The sequence below is a fragment of the Lithobates pipiens genome, unplaced genomic scaffold (assembly GCF_037356315.1).
Source record: "Lithobates pipiens isolate NorthernLeopardFrog02 unplaced genomic scaffold, aLitPip1_a1.2 Scaffold_23, whole genome shotgun sequence".
In the NCBI taxonomy this organism is placed as follows: Eukaryota; Metazoa; Chordata; class Amphibia; order Anura; family Ranidae; genus Lithobates; species Lithobates pipiens.
Genome location: NW_027507785.1, coordinates 129,101,189 through 129,115,774, shown reverse-complemented (window position 1 = coordinate 129,115,774; position 14,586 = coordinate 129,101,189). Strand labels below are relative to the sequence as shown.

General features: G+C 44.0%; 1 protein-coding gene across 15 annotated transcripts in view; it reads right to left on the bottom strand.

Moving 5' to 3' along the window:
* The window catches only part of LOC143927896 (putative endonuclease 4), a 200,762-nt gene that overhangs the window by 133,727 nt on the left and 52,449 nt on the right, over positions 1-14,586 (bottom strand). For 8 of the 15 annotated variants that reach the window (XM_077452348.1, XM_077452353.1, XM_077452357.1 and 5 more), the window contains one exon: positions 10,127-10,276. The exons of 3 other annotated variants lie outside the window; for them this stretch is intronic. In XM_077452348.1, the coding sequence (XP_077308474.1) occupies positions 10,127-10,276 (150 nt within the window). The remainder of the gene's footprint in view (positions 1-10,126; positions 10,277-14,586) is intronic. 4 more of the 15 variants (XM_077452346.1, XM_077452358.1, XM_077452350.1 and 1 more) reach the window with 1 other exon arrangement.

The following is a 14,586-nucleotide window of genomic DNA, read 5'->3' as shown; positions in this document are numbered from 1 at the left end:
TGATGCAACAACCCCGCCTCCTATCGGTGTCATTATCGGCACCTCTTCTTTTTTCGGCTGAATGCCGAAAACACAGTTTACAGCCGATATGTTGCAGAGGCTGAAATTTCTGTGCACCTCTACTTACTACACCTGCTCTGTGTTTACATTAAAAGGCTATGATTTCAGTGCCTATGGAAGATGAATTTCTCCATAATGAATACAGCTACAGAAGTGAGGGAGGGCTTAAGTTCAATCTGAGTTTTTGAGATTGGAGTTGAAAGCTACAAGGTACAGTGCATGAAAAAAAAAAGGTACCCGTATGAATAATAGAATAATGTCACAAATCCATTTGCATTAGCAGTAATCTTCTGATGCTGCAGGGGTATGAAGGGGGAAGAGGACAGAAGATTTCAACTAAGGCAGAAGCCACCAGCACTAGTAAAAAGTCACTCACTGAATGCAAATACTGATAGATGTCTGATATTTATAGTTCGTTCTGCACTCCTGTGACCCGTTTTCACCAGACAGTGGGCTGAAGCCTATCGGGTGACGTCACAGAGCAGCGGGACACTGAGAGCCTAAGCTGGCCGCTCCTGCTCCCTCCACAGCCCAGCACTCCAGTGAGTGCGGGGGGGGGCATAACAGACAACAGTGACTGAGGCCGCGTACACACGGGCGGACTGTTCGCCCAACTTTGTTCGTCAAACAGTTTGACAAACAGTCCGCTCAAAATTAGCATGAACGGACTTGACCACACACGATGAACGAACAGTCCGCTGAAAGCGTGCGCGATGACGTACGTCACGTACGACGGGACTAGAAATAGGAAGTCCAAGACACAGCAAAGCACCCTTTGGGCTCCTTCTGCTGACTTTGCGTTAGTAGAAGTTTGGTTAGAGACGATTCGCGCTTTTCAGACTTCAGCTTAATTTGTCCGTTCACTGCGGCGCAGTCTACCTGTGAGGTTTGTATCTGTCTTTCGGTACGTGTGGATCAGTTGTACCTGTTATTAGGCGCTTCTGGTCCGCTCGTTTCTGGGTTTCAGGTCGTTCTTCATAGGTCTGGCTGTTCTTCAGTGCGTTCAGTTGAGCTTGTCTGTCCAGCCGACCGTTTCAAAGCCATGGAGTGTGGACGTACTCGGGAACGAGTTCGTGCTATATTGGGGCTTGGTGTTGGGGTTAATACTTTGACCTGAGCCCAGTCTGTGAACAGGGTGAGGAGGAGTTCATGGACAAAGAATTGGTTGCGCCAGCGTGACCAATTCTCGCATATGCCTTTACTTCGTGAGATCCGTGAGAATAATCCTGATGATTTCAGGAATTATTTCAGGATGACGGACCCCGTTTTTCACCGTCTGCTGGCTTTGCTGACCCCTTATATCAGCAGGCAGGATACCTGCATGCGGCAAGCCATCACTCCGGAGCAGAGGCTCGTCGCCACGTTGCGCTACTTGGCGACAGGGAGAAGCCTTCAGGACCTCAAGTTCTCGACAGGCATCTCCCCCCAGGCTCTGGGGATCATTATTCCAGAGACCTGTTCTGCCATTATTCGGGTCCTGCAGAAGGAATATATGAAGGTAAGTTTGTTCTTTTAATATTGCATTATATGCATTGTATGTTTGTATTCATTTCATCATGACTTTTAATATCCATGACAGGAATATGATGTGAATGTCCCCTTTATATGAATGCATGCATTTTTTTTATTTTTTTTTTAATGTTTTTTTTTTTTTGTGTCATTTTTTTTGAGCTTTTTACCTTTTTGTGTCCCACATGCATATTTGCTTTCTTTAACGTCCTCAGAATTCAATCCTGGGCCCCATATACACCCACAGCCGAGACTGTTTTTCTCTATAATTCATATTGTCAGCTCCATTGTACTATTTTACTTGCCCCCCCCCCCACCCCACCCTTTGTATACTCTTTGTATACACCCTGTGTGTGTAGATAGAGAGAGATAGAGATATACAGATATAGAGATATAGATATATAGAGATATAGATATATAGAGATAGATACATAGAGATATAGATATATAGATATGGATTGTCAACTCATTAATTATTCCCCCCACTCAAATTGTTTGCAGGTGTTGGATACTCATTAATTAGTCCCCCCACCCCACTCAAATTGCTTGCAGGTGTTGGATACTTATTAATTAGTCCCCCCACCCCACTCAAATTGCTTGCAGGTGTTGGATACTTATTAATTAGTCCCCCCACTCAAATTGCTTGCAGGTGTTGGATACTTATTAATTAGTCCCCCCACCCCACTCAAATTGCTTGCAGGTGTTGGATACTTATTAATTAGTCCCCCCACCCCACTTACCCACCTAATTTATGTCCCCTGGTCCATCAGAGGGCTGATTAGTCTGTGAATTGGTCCGCCTACTTTTTTTTTTTTTGGCAGAAAACAAATTTGCAATATTTCTGTTTAACTGTTGTTCCAAAATGTTTTTGAGTTTTATTTCTTATCAATTGTTTTTATTCAATGACTAATTTTTTTTCCCTGTGTTTGACTCCCCAGTGTCCTTCCACGCCACAGGAATGGCAGACTGTGGCTTCCCAGTTCGCTGCCCGTTGGGACTTCCCCAACTGCGGAGGGGCGATCAACGGGAAACATGTGAGGATTGTGCCCCCACCCCATTCAGGGTCCTACTATGGGAATTATAAGGGGTTCCATAGTGTGGTGCTAATGGCGGTGGTGTCGGCACAATGTGACTTTCTTTATGTGGATGTGGGGAAGAACGGCCGGATGTCTGACGGAGGAGTCTTTAGGCAGACCGAGTTCTGCCACCGTCTTCTCACTGGTGGCCTGGACTTGCCACCAGATGCCGAGAATGTGGAGGGGCTCCCGTTTGTTTTTCTGGCTGATGAAGCGTTCGGTCTGAGTGAACATCTTATGAGACCCTTCCCCCAAAGGACCCTCACCCCGGAGAGGAGGGTTTTTAATTACCGGCTGGCCAGAGCAAGAAGGGTTGTGGAGAGTGCCTTTGGCATTATTGCCAGCCGGTTCCGTCTGTTACTGACAGCCATCAACCTTGCAGAATATAAACTGAACTATGTGATTCTGTGCTGCTGCATTCTGCACAATTTTCTACGGAAATTTTCAGGTAACCAGTATCTGCAGCATATTGGGCCTGAGGCCGGACTCATATTTCCAGAACTGACAGGGCTGGATCATGCCCTTCCTGGCTTAGCCCCCCAAACAGCACGTGAGGTGCGTGACCGCTATGTCAGCTATTTTAATGGTAGGGGGGCTATTCCAATGCCAGCTGAGCAATAAAAATGTATTTTTCTTGAAATATGTATTGTCTGTTCAAATTTTTAAGTTTGGTTCTTGTTTGCTTTTCACGTTGCTTGTCTCCTACATTGTCCTAATTCAGGGATATGCAATTGGCCAACCTCCAGCTGGTGCAAAACTACAAGTCAATCATGCCTCTGGGTCTCATGCTTGTGGCTGTCAGTCTTGCTATGCTTCATGGGACTGAAAACAGCTCTGCAACAGCTGGATTTCCACTAATTGCATATTCCTGTCCTAGTGCATTTGTATAGCAAAGTGGTTTTTGACAATAGGAAATAAGGCCCTTTGTGACAGAAAACACAAAATGACTTCCCAAACTGGTATTGAGTATTGAAAGAAGTAGACACACACACACATCTTTTTTTTTGATTTTTTAATAGTGCACATTCAAACCAGTGCCTCTGTTTTAGATATTTTTTTTTTGTGTTTTTTTTTTTTTTTGGAAATTGTTTTTTTTTTTTTTTTTTTTTTTCTTGTAAACATAGAAATATATAGATATATCTAAAATACAATTATCACAAAAATAAAAGCATATTTTTAACTATTTACATAAAACAAGGGGTAAAGCCAAATTTTGAAGATGCACACCAAAAATTGGTAATGTCAACATGTGCTATGTACCATCATGAGTGATCAATGGACGTGTTTGGTGTGTGCAATCCCTTCCTCTCACATACTAGAATGAGGAAGGGTTTGCAAACACCAAATGCGTCCATTGCGATCCTCTGATGGCACATAGCACATGTTGACACACCGTGTGCATCTTCAAAATTTGGCCTCTAAAAACAATGATGTAAAAACATTACAAACTTTTTTCAAAGGGAATGAAGAACATGATCGATTGGGTTTTAGGGAAAAGGGGCTTAGATTCTCCCTAAAACATCGATCATGTTCTTTATTCCCTGCCTCATAGTGACCAGTTCTCTTTGGATGTTTAGAATTTGATTCTCCATCCGATCAATCTGGCCATTCCAGGCCATGATGTCACCAATCATCCTCTGGGCACTATCAGTGGTAAATGGCTCCGCGGCTTGTTCTACCACAACCAGATCATCACCTAAAAACATGTGTAGATAAAAAATTGGTTAAAATATACAGCCATTAATTGTTTACCTTAAGCTGGGTTGTCAGACACTCACTTTGTGGGGTGTGTAACTCCACCTGCTCTTCCTCCTCCACATCTAGCCCTGGGCTGGGCTGATCCAGTGGAGCTACGGAGCTTGGTCCAGCGGAGGATACAGAGCTTGGCTGCTCCCTCACAGACACAGGGCTGGGCAGCTACAATACCGACGCAGGGCTGGGGCTAAGTGCCCAATCAGGCTGGCGAGGTCGGGGGGTCCTGGGCTGCTCCGCCTCTTGTCTGAGTCTTTGTTCCCCTATGAGAATGAAAAGAAAAAAAAACAAAAAACAAAAAAAAAAATAAAAGATACTTTTAAGCATAGTGATATTTGAGTTCAGAAATTTGAATATGAAACATTGGTTTGAAGTGGTGTACAATTATTAGCTGGTTATTACAAGATCCTAGTTTAATACATCCTTAAAATGACTTTTTTTTTTAGTTAGGCTGTGTTCAGACTGCTGCGATGTGCGAACGCTGCAAATCTACTGTGGTTTCACGCATCGCATGCGCAGTTCGCACTGCCCTATGTGACCTGCTGGGAGTATCAGTGTAAAGTTTTATTGACACCTCCAAATAATTTCTCATATCACAGTGCAATCTTTAAACTCGGACAGGAATCGGACCACATGGTGTGAACACCCATGTGATGCGATTCGGCTGTGGACTAAAAAAAGGGCCATGTACAAGTTTGGGCCGGATGCGATGCGAATTCAGCCATACTATATGTATGGCTGAAATCGCATCACACAGAGATCACATGTGATTTGCACTGCAGTGCGGTGCAAATCACATTTGATCTCGTACATTGCAGCAATGTGAACCTAGCCTTTAACCAAACTGTGATACTTTATATCTTTTGTCCAAGTTTCACAGACGGACACACTCAAATCATCCCCTGGAGTACCTGTGTGTGATTATGTCAAAAAATGTTCTATGATGTCCCAAACTACACTTAAATGTTTCCCAGTCCAGATGTTGAACCAGCATTTTATCTATCTATCTCATTTTTTTAATTGAGTCTACATTGCACTGAATAAATTTATGAAACTTTAGTAAAAATGTATATCCTATAAACTGAGCGTGACAATTCAGTTTATCATGAACAATACAAAAAAATGAATAACTAATTAAAATCTAATCCAACACCAGATAAATTTACACCATATACAAATTCATGCTATTTACGCCCACATATACGAACAACCATATGCGCTCATTACATGAACTATTAACTACACGAACGATCAAATCCGGCAGATTTACTTACAATACCTACACGAACGATTACAAACAATTCCGCCAGATTTACATACAATACCTACACGAACGATTACGTACAAATCCGCCAGATTCTCATACAATACCTACACGAACGATTACGAACAAATCCGCCAGATTTACATACAATACCTACACGAACGATTATGTCCGACAGTTACGAGAAACGCGGAGTTTACTCACTTTTTTTCAGGGCCTTTTTGATGTGGTGATATTGGTCCGGCTCCCTGGACTTGATGTCCGACCATCGTTTCCGGAGCTGGTCCTTGCCTCGTTGTACCCCAAATTTGTTCTGTAATGTTGTCACGACCTTATCCAAGATGGCGCTTTTCCGGACATTAGGTTTGGGGTATGGGCCATGTTCCCCATCATAGTCCTCCCTTCTTAATATAGCCACCATCTCCACCATCTCTTCAAAGGCCATATTGGTGGCCTTATATCTCCTCCTTGCTCCGGAAGCATGGGGTCCATGGCTTTCCTCCGCGCTGCTCACGCTGCTAATTGAATTTGCGTCCGCCATTTTCTCCTATCATTCACCCACAGCGGAACGAGGGTAAAAGGGGCGGGGAAATACGGTCACAAGGAACGTCAGGGGCGGGCGACGCAGGCGGAGCCTGAGCGCATGCGCTGTATATAAAGCGTTACCGCGAGGCCGTACGCTTGTCCGAACGGAAGCAGCGAGTGCTACACGCGACGGTAAGATAGTTATCGTTTTATTTTCGTTTAATTTAAAGCCTGCGTTAGGAATGTGTATATTGAAATTTAATCTTATTGATGCTTAATTGATTTTTATGTGGGTTGGTGGTTGAGTGGGGTTGGTGTTTTGTGTGGTAGTGTGGGGGTGGAGGTGAGTGTATAGGGGGGGGTAGTGTGTGTGTGTGTGTGTGTGTGTGTGTGTGTGTGTGTGGGGGGGGGGGGTAGTGTTTGTGTGTGTGGGAGGGGTAGTGTGTGTGTGTGTGTGTGTGTGTGTGTGTGTGTATGTGTATGGGGCAGTAGTGTGTGTGTGTATGTGTATGGGGCAGTAGTGTGTGTGTGTGTGCGTGTGTGTGTGGGGGGGGTAGTGTTTGTGTGTGTGGGAGGGGTAGTGTGTGTGTGTGTGTGTGTGTGTGTGTGTGTGGGAGGGGTAGTGTGTGTGTGTGTGGGGGGGGGGGGGTAGCGTGTGTGTGTGTGTGTGTGTGTGTGTGTGTGTGTGTGTGTGTGTGTGTGTGTGTGGGGGGGGTAGTGTTTGTGTGTGTGGGAGGGGTAGTGTGTGTGTGGGGGGTAGTGTGTGTGTGGGGGGGTAGCGTGTGTGGTAGTGTGTGTCTCGCCTACATTGTCACAATATAGTGTGCATTTGGTCTGACTTTTTTTTTTTGTTTTTGTTTTTCAGAAAATGCAAAGGTATACCCCAGACCCCTTTAAGGAGGAGGCCTTCCTCTCAACATTTCTGGACTTAATTGAGTCGCACAGTAGTCTTTGGGATTCAAAACACCCCCAATATTCAAGCCGTGCTGCCCGGAAGAAGACACTGGAGACAGTTTTGGCGTTTGTGAAAACCCGACTCCCCCAGGCAGACACTGACTTTGTGAACGCCAAAATTAAGAACCTGAGTAGCGTGTATAGGCGGGAGCGCAGAAAGATCCTAGAGTCCCAAACATCAGGATCAGCAGCAGGTCAGGTCTATGTACCTAAGCTGTGGTATTATGACAGGCTGCGTTTTCTGGATGACACGTCAGAAGCCAGGCAGTCACTTTCGACTCTTCCGTCTACCCGTCCCTCCACCCTTACCTCCGCCTCAGGTGAGCCATCCCTGGAAGATCCAGACCCTTCCTTGCTGGACGAAGTTGATGCGCCCAGCTGGAGCCAGGTATATTTTATTTTCTAAAGTTTGGATTGCTCAAATATTAATGATGTAAAGTTCAATGTTTGAATTGCTTCCAAATCTAGGATTTCATCACAAATTTAATTAGATAGAAGGATACAGTAGTTTACACAAATGTGGCTCAAATCTTGGTGAACTGATGGAAAAATTATGGTGTCAAAATGATAGCCTTTTGTATTTCAAGACAAATGTATTTGCAAGTGAGAACTGTAAAATTGTTAGTGATTGATGATTTCAAAATATAGACATATTTTATTTATTGATTTCTTTGTTTTTTACACAGGATGAGCTCACCCAGGAGGAGGCCGGGACCAGTGGTATGGAGGAGGAGGCCGGGACCAGCCACATACAGGAGCTAGCTGGGCCCAGCAGGAGTCGGACGGAAAGCCAGGTCCCTCCCCTCCGCCTAGCCAGCAAAAGGCCCAGGAGGATGACCCGTACAGAGGAGGAGTCCTTGGCGCTTATACGCCAAGCCACACAAGTTCTGTCCAAACCCCCCAATCCGGAGGAGGCCTATGCCACTTATCTGGCTAGTAAGCTACTTGAAATGGACAAACCACAGCGAAACTTGTGTGAAGCAATATTTTTTGATGCCATCCAACAGGGTCTGAAGGGTGAGCTCACACCCACCACCAAGCTTTATAACGCAGACCCTACTGCTCCTCCTCCTCCTCCTCCTCCTCCTCCTCCTCCTACCACATGTCCACCACCAGAGGCACAGCCTCCAGCGACGCGTGGAGGGAAGGCTAGACGGAAGAGTCGGAAGTGACTGCCTGGCTTCAGTCTGCTCTGAAAGAAGACGCAGGCTGTTGTAGTACCACAGTCTGGGGACATAGATCTCATCTGCTGCTGTTCCTGGTCTTTGGGATTCTAGGACCTGGTTGTGCTCCCTATTTACATGCTACGCAGGTTCGGAATTTTGGTGGCCACTCACTTGATGTGTGCCTGGGGGACAAAAGGCTTCACAAACGTCAAAATTTTCTCCAGTGTTGCCTCCCTCTTGATTTATTTTTGTTCTGAGGAAAAATAAAAATGTATTATTTCAAAAAAATATTGTATGTTTTTTTTTTTTTTTTTTTTTTTTTTTTTTTTAATTTTGGCTTAAAAAACAAAGTTTATTTGTGAGTAGGCAGATACATGTCAAAAGACTCTGGGGGTTATTTACAAAACACACGTTCATGTAAATATGCTAACTTCAAGTGCAATTTTTAAAGCACTGCAAGTGCACTTGGAAGTGCAGTCGCTGTAAATTTGAGGCTTAACATTTGAAATTAGGGGAAGCTCTGCTGATTTTGAACATGCAATCATGTGTAAGCTAAAATGCTGGTTTGGGTATCTATCTATCTATCTATCTCTACTTGCATAGTCCTGCTTGGCCAAAAAAAAATGCAAGTCCATCTTGTTTCAACCCCCCCCCCCCCCCCCCCCCCACAAAAAAAAAAAAAAAAAAGACAATAGTAGTTCCAAAAATATATAGTAATAGATAAATTCTATCTTTTTTTTTTTTTTTATAAAAAAATATATATATATATATATATATATATATATATATATATATATACATTTTTTGGGGTTTTTTTTTTTAAGAGATATATATTATATATATATATATATATATATATAATTTTTTCATTTTTTTTTTTTTGGGGGGGGGGGGTTTAAATTGAATAAATTTTTTCTATAATTGGAAGATTAATCATAGGATGAGGATGAATAAAAACATGTGGTATAACTCTGTGTGAATATAAGCAGCAAAGCTACTTCACTTTTCTTGCATTACGAAGAAGAAAAGAACGGGCTATATTAAAAAACCACAAAATTAGCAGCATGACGAATATGCTAGCTTTAATACGAACACTAGTTTTACAAGACCGAGCGCTTCCGCCCTGTAAATCCTTTCTGAGCATGCGCGGAACTTAGTTTGACGAACAAGCCTACACACGAGCGGACTGTCCGCTCAAACCAAGTTTCAGCGGACTGTCTTACGGAAATTCCGAAAAACTTTGTTCGTCAGACTGTCCGCTGAAACTGTCCGCTGAAGCCCACACACGAGCGGACTGTCCGCTGAAACACTGTTCAGCGGACAAAGTTGGGCGAACAGTCCGCCCGTGTGTACGCGGCCTGACAGTTATCAGCTCTCTGCTCAGGGAGCCCTGAGAACCGAGCGATCTGCATTCCTCGGTTCTCAGTCTTAGAGCCTGTAAGGGACAGGTGCTGCATCCACCTAGGCACAAAAAAAATTAAACACCACAACATACTTCTCTTTTAAAAAGTAAGAAACAAAAATGTAATCATCAGAATTAAACAGCTGCTGCATACATCACAATATCCATTTGAAAACGACAGGCCTTGCTTAAACCACCTGGCATGTTTTCATATTTAATTTTATGCTTAAAACAAAAGTGGTCAAATGTAGTTGAAACAAAAAAAATAAAATTGGTCAAATGTAGTTGAGGTAGAAATTAAAACTATTGAGAACTATATATTATAGTTATATATATTATATTATACTGGATGTAAATACTGACAATTGTTTCTTCAAACAATTCAATACATAGGTGTACGGCAAAAATGAATGAGCACCTAAACAGGCCTCAGACCCACTTTCATCAGGTTCCTTATTCATGGTCAGGTCTTCAGCATTCTGATCTTCAGTTTTTTTTGCAATATCTCCTCTCTTTCTCCTCTGCTTTCTGGGAGACCCTGATTTGGTCACATCTACATCAGGATTGTCTGGCGACATGAAACAAAGTGGAAATAAGTTTGAATACAAATGTGTGGAACAAAGGGCATCAAAATCTTTATCAGTGCTCAAACTTAAAGCGGAGTTCCACCCATTTAAATGTCGGCAGCTGACTTTTAATAATCAGACACTCACCTGTCCCACAGTCCAGCGATGCGGGCGCACAATGCCTCACTACTCTCCCCCTCCTCTCTGTGGTCCCGGCATTCTAAATGTGGGTGCCCTGCTGCGGCTTCACATCCAGGCACGCGCTGCGCGCTGTGAATGGCCTGGCAATCTTCTGGGACCTGTGATGGGTCCCAGAAGATTGCAGGGAGGGAGGCGGAGAGGGGGAGGTGATCTTCCTTGCAGCTCTAGGGGAGGAAGTGGGAGCTAGGTGCCTGGAAACACAGGGGACCCTCTCTCCCCCCCCCCCTCCCCCCACCAAAAAAAATGACATGCCAAATGTGGTATGTCAAGGGGTCACCAGCACTTAAAGCAGAAGTTCCATTTTTGGGTGGAACTTCGCTTTAAAGTGAACATATACAAAACAGGCCATAACAATTGTAACAACTAAAAATTGGAGCCATGGATTGCCCTGTTAACACCCCCTCTCACGCAATCCCTTTTATCTGAATATCAAAGGAACCAGGTGCCAAATTATCAGCCACACAGCAGCTGCATCCAATCAGATGCAGCCACTATTCAGGTATTCTGACAGTTGTAGATCCTGGCTGTCAAAATACAATAGCTGGCAGTGCAAATTCCTCCATCCTTGCTATTAGCATGGATTGGAAATCAAAAGATGTTTAACTTTTTCAAGGTATAGTCAGCGTTAGGCAGTTCATTGGTACTCTTAAACCTCTTGCCAATTTTTAGTTGTTACAATTGTTATGGCCTGTTATGTATATGTTCACCTTAGCTGAATAGAAGCACAGCACATTCCCATTACTACACCTACCTCCTTGCAGGATGAGTTTAACTTGCTTGAATGATCACTCCAATTTTATACCACTGAACCTAAAGTTGTAACACCAATCACTGCATCATCTTAACAAAGTTACCCATCTGTCTTCATTCCTCGGTGTCTATCTGTTGGTACCCTTTTATCTTCAACAAAAAACTTCTGCCATTAGGAAGGAAGTAGCAACTTAAACTACAAATAACATAATTTTCATAAAGGTGTTTATGAAAAAAAAAACATATTGAGAGACATACAATATACAGAATATAATTTCTGACTTCTCCTCCTGAAAATGCAAATACTTACCTAATGGCTTCAAAACTCATTGACCTAAAACAATTATGTAGACCCATCACCGGCTGCATTCTTTTTTGGGCTCATAGCACTGTAGTCAGCGGCAGCCAAGCAATTAGCATTTTCAGGAGGAGGTCAGCAATGGTAAACTACATATTCTCTCAGTAATGGTTTTAAATATATCAAAGGATATATACATAAAATGTTAATGGAATTATGAGAAGATAGTCAAAGCAAACCTGCATTCAATGCAAATAAAGAGGATCTCCGATTAGGAATGCAAGTTTCCAGTCAGCACTAGCCAGAGCTTACAATACCCTAAGGACCTGATCATGTGTGCCAGCATTCCAGCCTGACAGATTTACTGTATTTATTAATATAAAGTAAACCCATCTTGTAATCTTAATAAGAGATGCAACATAGAGCAACAGGCACAGCGTAGAAATGTTATATATACATTATGCTGGATACCTCAAACAGTTATAATTATTGAATTAGTGGCTTTTTCACATAATGTATATACTATGTTATATAGTACAATAGGATGTTTCACTTTCTATAAAATCCTATTCTTGGAGCATTAGAAGGATCAGTTTAAATATAAAAAAAAAAAGTGTTATTACACTTGCAATGTTAAAAACAATATCCTGCGTTAGAGAGTCCATGTAAACTATATAGAGTATTTGGGCCAGAGTTCCAGGGGCACTGGCGGATTGCAGCACTTCCTGGAGAAGTCAGAGACACTCCCAGCCAGGCGTAACACACGGTCAGAGCACCCGGAAGTGGTGTCAACAGTTCCCCAGTGTCTCCAAGTTCTCCAGGAAATGCCGGGAGCCACCAGCACCCCCCAGACCTCTGGCCACATACTGTATACACCAGCGGATTTACACAGATGTGCACCAGACTCCTTAAAGCGGTTGTATAGTTAAAAATTTTCACTTTGACCTACAGGTAAGCCTATAATAAGGCTTACCTGTAGGTAAAAAGAATATCTCCTAAACCTGTACGGTGCATACTAGCTCATTATGCCTTTTCCCTTATAGGTGTAAAAAAAAAAGTCAGCGGTTTTACTCCCGCTTTAATGTGGGATTATGATTTTAACATGGTGTCATTACACTTATTTTTTTTACATTAAAACTGATCCTTCTACACTTAGATGGTGCTGCTCTTTTTGTTCTTTGTGTTTTTGTGCCTCTAAGACCCCTTTCACACCACAGTGCCCATAGCGTCGGCGGTAAAACGCCGCTATTTTTAGCAGCGTTTTACAGCCAGATTTGGGGCGCATTTCGGCTGCTAGCGGGGCGCTTTTACCCGCCGCTAGCGGCCAAGAAAGGGTTAAAACCGGCAGCAATACGCCGCAATAGCAGCGTTTTGCCGGCGGTATTACAGCGCTGTCCCATTGATTTCAATAGGGAGCAGCGGTGGAGGAGCGGTAAACACACCGCTCCTTCACCGCTCCAAAGAAGCTGCTGGCAGGACTTTTTCCTGACGTCCTGCCAGCGCACCGCTGTAGTGTGAAAGCCCTCAGGCTTTCATTCTACAGACAATGGTGCAGCTTTTTTATGGCGGATTGCAGGCGCTATTTCTAGCGCTATAGCGCCTGCAAAATGCCCTGGTGTGAAATTTGTCTAAGTGTAGCAATATGATTACACTTTATACTGTATTTTGTATTGCTGCAATCATCTTTATATGAACAAATGGTTGTGGAACGAATCACCTGTGTTTCTATTATTTCTTATGGGGAAATTTGCTTTGATATATGAGAACTTTGGAGTGCACGCATGTTTGTGGAACTAATTATGCTTGCAATCCAAGGTTTTATTTTATTCTGTACATTGGGTTACGCTGCTGTCTCCAGAAGATATAGACACTAACAAAACAAGGCTATAAGGACAGCCCTATAAAACCGCTCCCACTACCAGCATGTAGGGGTGTTGAATATAATCGCAGCATCACGATTCAGATGTTCGCAATGCTGCGAGTTGGCCGGATTGATCTCCAATGACATCATCCGTCGCTCCATGCGCTTCTCTGCATCTCCAGGAGAAACACAGAGGCAGAGCCTGCATGGTGGAAAAGGCCCCCTCCCCATCACTTAAGCAGAAAGTCAGCTGATGAGCTGGCAACCAGTACATTGCAGGGGGGAGGAGCTCGAGGAGACACGACATCAGAAGAGGCTTCACTGGAGGCACTGGAAGGAGAGAACACACTGAGCAGCATGGAGGAGGGGGAATCGACTGACACTGAGAGCCAGTGAGTGCCAGTGTCACTGATCCCATCCCTCCACTAAACTTTTGATGCTGTCGGTTGTCATTTTGCCTGTGGGCATGTGAAGCCCACAGGCATTCTCTTCCGGGGTACTGTGCTGCTGTGGACCAGCATGCACCGCCCGTTCGAGCGCCGATCTCGCACATGAACAGTAACTGCAAATTGGAGTGCCGTCAACACCTCGGGTTGCCATCCCAATGGGCGGCGTCGTAGGAAGTCCCGCCTTGTTGTGATGGCAACTGAGATAAAAATAGTTTCGTAATCCCGCGATAACTTGCGCCTGGCCGCCGCACTGACTCCTGGGAACAAGAAAAAAGGATCCCAGGAGACAGTGCAGCAGAAAGGAAGTGTGGACCTGACCGCTGCAACCCCGCCCATATCCGCAGCGACCAGGACCCAGAAATAGCCAGATCCTGGATATGGGATAGGAGCGCGGACGCCATCCTTTCTCCTCACACAGAGATATAGGCCTTCCAAGCACAATGCTATATCTTCTAAGAAGATTTCCGTGCTCTCAATATAGTTGAAATCACTGAGTCCAATAGACCCTGGATCCTTAGTATCTGGCTGTCAACAGCCATGCCATTAAAACCAGCGATGGTAAAGCAGGTTGGAGAATCAGACCCCGAGACAGAAGATCCTCCTATAACAACGGTCACCACCAGGCACAGTAGGTCGACGTACCAGGGAAGCTGAGGCCAATCTGGGGCAATCAGAATTACTGGAATCCCCTCAGCAGACGTGGTAGTAGCTTTAGCGGAGGAAAGGCATATAGATCAGTTGCTACTGACCCCA